Source organism: Diadema antillarum, unplaced genomic scaffold (genome assembly GCF_040938485.1).
Source record: "Diadema antillarum isolate AM-2024a unplaced genomic scaffold, OU_Dant_1.0 seq00000169_RagTag, whole genome shotgun sequence".
NCBI classification, from domain to species: domain Eukaryota; kingdom Metazoa; phylum Echinodermata; class Echinoidea; order Diadematoida; family Diadematidae; genus Diadema; species Diadema antillarum.
Window position 1 is genome coordinate 590,531 of NW_027271238.1, and position 7,787 is coordinate 598,317.

The window sequence follows — 7,787 nt, forward strand, 5'->3', positions numbered from 1 at the left end:
ACCACAACACAAGATGATATCTGCACCTCGGTTTGGCTACATAACATTTCAGTGAACTTTTCTTCTCACAGAAATGTTCTGTTTACACATACATGCTTTATGGAATCAGTTCTATCTGCTACCACATAAAATGTTTGTATACTTTCTCAAGCATGTGTGAGTGGTACAAGTTGGCTGCCCTCTAAATCCAATAGCACACAAAACATACACAGTTCCCATGTACATGCGCTGAAATCAGGCAAAAACGTCTTGATCTCCATCAAATTAATGATAATCATGGCCTATTCACACTAATCACATTATCCTGGTAGTGATGATGAATGAATTGTCTTACTCAATGAACAACCTGATTTGCACTTGATGAGATGTTATATCAAAATTCACTCTTGTCTCTGTGTCAATCTCATACAGCAAGTTTCTCTACTCCACACATTACTACATATTTGCAGAGAGAGTGAGAGATGCATTACACTGCATCATAAACTGCTTTTATCGGCAGCAGACTAAAATCCTCTGGGGCGATATGCTGAAGACCGCCAATCGATGAATGCTTGAGGGAACTGGAAAACATCTTTGGCACAGCGACCAGCTCCGGTCTCACAGGCAGAAGCACAGATTCTCTTCATGATCTCCTCATGACAGCAAGGTAGATGGTCCAGACGAAGGCAATGATGCTGGCAAACAGGACACGAAACTGAAGGAAGACACAGGGATGATTACGACAGATTTCAGTTATAGGACCATATACCCTTACATAGCATTAGCTGTGACACAGTTATGGGTGATGCCCACTCCACAAAATCTGTATGAAGTTACAACTTAACAACAATTTTTTTTTTGTGGAACTGATTGACAAATTGCCCTACATTGACGTAAATAAGCACTGAATTGTTCAGTGTTTTAGTAGTAGCCATGATAAAAGAAATTACGGGCATACATAGCCGTGCAGGATTCGAACCTACAAGTATGTATGCCCATGATTTCTTTTATCATGGCTACTACTAAAACACAGATCAATTCAGTGCTTATTTACGTCGATGTACGGCAATTTGTCAATCAGTTGCAATGAAAACATCTCGACGGAAGAATTTCATGAATTTGAACAATTTTTTGAATGGTATTATCAGACTCATTTTCACAAAAAATCATAACATTACTCTTATTCTTATGGTTATATCAATTATGGCTACTCCCATATTTTCCAGAGAGAGTTGGAATAGGAAACAACTCTACATACATCCACCACACTGCACATCTGGAAGAGACCTGGAACTCAGCTATGTAAATTATGAAAGTACCCATCAACAGCACTACAAATGTGATGTTGTTTGCCAACAATGAATAACCATGTCACTAGAAAACTGTCACTACTCCAAACCAAAATAACTTTTCCACGTGAATATGTTGCATGTTTTTTTCTTTACAAAACTTGTTATCTTGTTTATTTTTTCGTAAATCTTCTTGATGGTGGAAAACATGCAACTGGTTCAGACAAATGATCAAGTGCTTTGCGTCTTTCTGGCCTTCATTAAATTACTAAAATGCAAGACAATACAATAATAAATTCGCTTTCAGCAAATGCAAATATGTGTGCTTTCCATGCTCTTGGTATAAATGTACATAACAAACACACTTTAGCATAAAAAGAACACACAAACAATAGCAACAAAAATTATACCTAATCCTATGATATGATGGGATAAATGTGTGGTCAAGTGGGTCTGAACATTTCACAGATGTCAGACAAGCCTTCTGCTCCTCTAAGATCCAATGTGCTCCCAACACTGAAACTCACCTGAAGGGGAACAAAGTTGATGTTGACATACTGGCTGATGGTCCACACACGCCAGTTCATCTTGAGAGCGATCCAGTACGTCTCTCGGATCTTCTGCACGGACTTCGCGTGACCTTTGCCCTGAAATCATGAATGACAACTTGAGGACGAATCATGAACCATCACCCAAGTGCCTTCCTTACATAGACAACATAACAGCAAACAAAACACTTCATCAAAATGAAACTGCAGGCCAATGTTTTCATTCACATGTTTGATTATAATGGATCTTCTCTTCATTAGATCAGGGAGGTGGAAAGAGACTCTCTTCCACCTCCATGATTAGATTCCATTGCTTATCAAGACCACAACAGGGCTGTTTCCATCTGCACTGACATTGAGGCCACATGATTTGAACTTGTTTGACTTACAGTTGACTCCTCTCCCAGCAAAGATCCAAGTTGACCTTTTCTCTATCAAAATGATAGGTTTTCAAACTCCCACACAGCAAGATATCATATCACTTGGCCTAATTTATCTTAAAAAGATTCTTGATTAAAAACACACGACTGCTTGTTTGTTCTTCTTATTCTGTAAAACCTTCAAATCCTGGGGTAGATTTGTAAAATCATCATATCCACATCAAACTGGCAACTCTAAAATATCACTGTATATTCTATACCGGAGAAAGATTAGCTGGACCTGGTTATATTCATCAAGTCTGCACAAGCAACAATTTCTAATTTGAGAAAAAAGAAATAAGTGAAATCTCCTAAAATGTGTTGCCAATTCAGTGATCAATTGTAAATTCAGTGATGCAGAGGCTACTGAAATATATCAAAGCACAATAAGCAATGGTATATAGATGACCACAACAGGGCTACAAAAGTGAGAAAAGTTCTTATATACCTCATAACATACAAGCACTGAATACAAATGATAATCAAAAGATACAGATCAAACCACAAATGACTCAGGTCATAGCATTTATAGATATTCATGGAATGAGTAATCATCCCGTTCAGAGAGAACTAACATGTGTAAAATACCCCCATCAAGTTTTTGTTTCTCCTGTCTGAACATGTGTAGTACAGAGCTCACCACTTAACTGCAAAGGAGTGTGCTTAAAAGAGTAGATTTTACCTGATTAGAGTACCAGACTATGACATAGGAAAATTTTATTACATCATACAAAGTATTGATTCTAAGTCTTCAAAATCAAAAGCGACACCTTTAAATCAACTTTGACCACATTCATAAGGAGGCTTCTTCATTTCTTTTAGAGACACCTACCTCCAAGATCCCCAGCAAGTAGAAAAAGATCAGCAGATAGGGAGGGGCAAACACGAGGCGATCGCAGATGATCTTCTTCACGGAGGTAGGCACATCTTTACCAGGAAACGTTTTCTGCAGCCACGCGTAGAAATAATGCGACAGTGGTCCAGTGAAGAATGTCCTGTAATGATAAAATAGAGTGCAAAATTAAAGTGAAAAAAAAAGAAAGGAAACTTTACAACTGAATATTTAAACAATGACAGATTACACCATTTTGTTTTGATTAAAAAAATTTAAAAAAAACAGTTAAAGAGTGTTTATACTTACAGATCCCTGTGCAGAAATATGCAGGCATCATTGATGTAACTTTGACAGATAAGCCTTTGACATTAGCACACACTATAATGATCGATTTTACATGAACAATATGATCTTTATGCACATGGTGTCACCTATTATGCTTCCCATAGTTGGAAAGAACAGAAAGCTCTTGAAGTCTATACAATGTATAAATCCTGATTACTGATTAAAACTCTTCGTCTTTGGGTGTGGGTTTTTTTTTTTTTGGTTTTTTTTTTTTGCTTCAAGCAACTTTTAGGGCTGCAAACAAGAGGAAACTGTAGTTTTCACTGTTTTTATCACATTTTGCAAATACCGTCCATTGAGATCAGTTCAACTGCCAAATAAGCAATTAAACAAACAAGAATTATTCTCCCTACCAACTAATAATCACAACACCTTAAGATACACTGTAGTGACGAAGCCTTCATTTTGAAGTCATTCTGTGTGAAGCCGTGTCAAAGAGCAAAATCAATAATGATATGCAGATTTTAGTTTAGCTCCAATAAGTCAAACACTTGCATACAAACATCATGTAACTTGCAGGAGCAAACTGCAAAAACTGCACAACAGTTCTTGTACAGTGGATATGACTATGCAAATTAGTGAGCTGACCATGTCATATGATAACCTCACAATTTTCCATTGATCGCGTACAAAAATGATGAAAATTCAATGTTTCTGTCATTGAAGTCTGAAACATGGTGCTATTCCCGGTTGAATAACTTCAGAACAGTGATCAGTTAGATATATCAGGATTTGAGCCTCAGGCATAATTGCATTTGGATGAAAAACTACAAATGTCAAAATTTTATGTACAAACTATACGGCAAGTTGTGAGTGGATGACATGGTCACTTTTCCATTTGCATATATTCATATTGACCGTTCAAGAACTGTTTCCTAAAGAATTAACGAAACTTCAAAATGTCATAACTTCCTTATTTTTCATCCGATTTCAATCAAAATTTTACAGTTGAATTCTTAATATTTTACTCTTTCTTATCAGAATAACTTATATTTGGACTGGATTTCCCCTTTAACAGAGCGATATGTCTACTTACTGTTTGTGCAACTGGGGCAAGTGTGACTCACTTTTGATCTGGACACTTGCCAATACAATGTATGGGACCCTAGCCCAAAAGACCATTTATGCAAGAGGAAGGCTGTAATGCACACATTTATGAGTACTGTATAAGAAGACTATAAGAAAAATATAAGAAAACATCACAATGATTCTGAAGCATGGCACTCCTTACCCTAGTGCTGCAAATGCTGCTGTGGTCTGGAATGTGTACGGTGCCTTTGAGTCAACTATTCTCTGAGCTATGATGTCTCCAAATCCGGCAATAACACCACTGTGAGGGAAAAAACAAACAAGGGTAACAAGCTTTAATACAAACAATTTTTGTAATCTACATTCATATGATGGTCACATGTGCTGGTGCAAGCAGTCTATTGAGTTAGGTCAAGTTCTGTGGTGCCCTGTTCCTGCTCATGCTTCACATGATGATGAAGGGCATTTTACATAGCAGATGATGCGGCGTACTGGAAGTGCTTTCATTAGACACACACACACACTGCATCCCAACAAACACAAAATCCCACACACATGCACACAGTTCCAGAATACATGCACTGCCCGATGCTACTTGCCTACCAATAATATAAATATCAATATAGGCCCCTAAACTTTAAGTGCATGATTGCCCTCCTGATCTTGGACTGTGCTCCTGTGGAGACCTAACTGCAACAGCCGCCGTTTTAGCATTAAGATCTAAATGTTGTACAAAACGGGTGCCGTTCTGGCACTATATTTCCTTAATTTTTCAACAAAATCTACTACGAATACTTACATGGGTCGATTAAACCTAAATGATTCCAATCGGTGACTGTTTGATGCATTTCATTGCTTATGAATATGATACAGAAAATGTTGTCTTATAAGGCAAATATCTTCAGCTCATCGATGCTCACTAAAACTTACAATCACTTGCACATGCGCACAGCATACATGCAGTGCAGTGCATTGACAGCTGTATTGCTCGCTACATCAACATGATGCATACTCATTTCACCTTATATGCACCGTGCGATGATGCATTATTCGTATCCTTGAGCATCCGTAACGTTGACGTCATTGTTCACGCATGCGTAGATGCGTACTAGTATTGGATATAGCAGCAAGTTTCTCCACTAGGGCAGGCCGCTTATTACTCCTAAAAAATGTGATAAATTTTGCAGTTTCCAGATAAATTGGTGAGAAGAACCAAGTTGATTGGGTAATATATATTTCATTTTTTATTGTCACTGTGTTTATGATGGAAATTTAGCCATGCTTTATTTGTGAAGTCGCCATGAATGTGGCAATATAACTACACGCAGCCGCTGTCGCGAAGCGACGCGGCTGCACCTCTATTCCCTCGCAGACGTTGTCATTTTTCAGTGTGGTTGTGCGACTCCTTCATGAATATCTTTATTAATCGTGGAAAACTAAAATACAAGGAATTATCGTAATCTATGATAATCATTCAATAATCGGTACGCGATTTTTTGTTTAATTACGTCAAAAACTCACCGAAATCTGTGGCTGAAATCAGGTCTGTAAACGTCCTTATTGCTTCACTCCTCATCTGTGTGTTATTTGAATGGCATTCACTCTCGTATACTACAACGTACAACGTAGGTAGTCGGAGAGCTAGAGGGCGCCTCTCCGACTACCTACGTTGTACGTTGTAGTATACGAGAGTGAATGCCATTCAAATAACACGCAGATGAGGAGTGAAGCAATAAGGACGTTTACAGACCTGATTTCAGCCACAGATTTCGGTGAGTTTTTGACGTAATTAAACAAAAAATCGCATACCGATTATTGAATGATTATCATAGATTACGATAATTCCTTGTATTTTAGTTTTGCTAACAAACTGGAGTATGTCATCTACCCACCTACTCTATCAGTGTGGAATAGTAATTTGGAATATATGGACAAGATCAGGTTAGTACTGATTTAATTTTTCTCGTTACAAATTTGTGTAAAAAGATGTCAGACTTCAGCTTCACGAGGCTGATTCGTACGCGGAGAGGTGAGAGCCGCAGAAAAAAGCATCGAAAATATTTAGTCGGATCAGGCCGCTAGGTGCGGCAGTCTTGCATTGTGCGAACGCGCTGGCGCCCGTGTTTTGATGGGCGCTCTGCATCGGTTGATTAAAACTCGATTTTTGAAAAAAAAAACAGACAGGATTTTTTCTTCTTTTCATCATGGATAGTGGACATGTGTGTGTAACAAAAAATCACCGTGCAAAGTTGCGACAATTTATACGTCAGATGTGAGATGAATAAGAAGTGAATGGGGGGCCTCATGAGGCGTTCCCCGGGGGGCCTCATGAGGCGGGGGGAGGTCCTCATGAGGAGGGACCATCCTCGTACGCGGGGGCGGTCCTCATGAGCGGGTTTCCCGGACTGATACAGACCGATCTTCCGGTCAAATCACAAACAACTCGGTTCCGATGATCTTGCGATCTAACGTTAATACAATAAATAGGTTTCTTAATGGCATAATTATATTATATTGGATGGCTATGAATGGGATAATGCACGATATCCCGATATGAGCAATCCGAATTCGAACGTCCTAATCATAGCAAGTAGGGCCTGTCCTGCTGGGCCAGCGTGCAGCAGGCAGGGGGAGGACTGGTTACGCGGGTCATGCGGAGCACAGCCGCGGGGAGGGTGTTCGTTTAGCTCACGGCGTCCTCGTCCCTGCCCTGGCCCTGCCCTTATCACAGACCCGGTAGTTTACTCAATTTGTGTCAAGCAAACGGCTAAATGAAACACACACAACAACATAACTAACTTAAGTACCTTGTGATTGACTTTGTAAGAATCGGTCTTTCCTTCAGAAGTCGCAGGTAAGCTCGTAACAAAGCCTGGATTGAGTTTTCTCTGTCTTTCTTTGTTGATTCCATGGTTGCGCTGAAACTGCACTAGCTATAGTACTAGATAGATGATTGTGTAGATTTCGTCACATAACATAATACGTACATCATTGTACGTATAATACACACAGGTACACATGAGGCACATTGCACGCGCGCCCGCGCGGGCGGGCGCGCGTGGCCGTGGTGTGTGTACTTACTCCATGTCAATGCATATCTACCGCTGTCTTTGGGCAGCTTCGAACCCTTTTTACCCATTTCGGTCGGTCCATTTCCAGATGGGGAATATTCAAGCTGTTCCTGCTTTCCATTTTTAGCAATTACATTTTATTTCTACCATTGAAAATAAGAGGTTCTTTTTTTACAGAACCAGATAATTACTTCTTCTTTTTTCTGGACTTCAATTCACAATAGATCTTTTATTCTTAATCAAAAGGAGGTTACAATGACCTTGACAGAATA

At 39.2% G+C, this 7,787-nt stretch overlaps 1 protein-coding gene across 1 annotated transcript; it reads right to left on the reverse strand.

The window, feature by feature from the left end:
- Positions 1–569: 569 nt before the first annotated feature.
- Positions 570–7,368, reverse strand: LOC139728193 (peroxisomal membrane protein 2-like). The gene is made up of 5 exons (XM_071639154.1): positions 7,252–7,368; positions 4,647–4,745; positions 3,068–3,230; positions 1,796–1,915; positions 570–694 (listed from the first exon to the last, which is right to left on the reverse strand). The coding sequence occupies exons 1-5, from the start codon at positions 7,353–7,355 to the stop codon at positions 623–625; spliced, it is 558 nt and encodes a 185-aa protein (XP_071495255.1). The 5' UTR covers positions 7,356–7,368; the 3' UTR covers positions 570–622.
- Between the last annotated feature and the right edge of the window lie 419 nt (positions 7,369–7,787).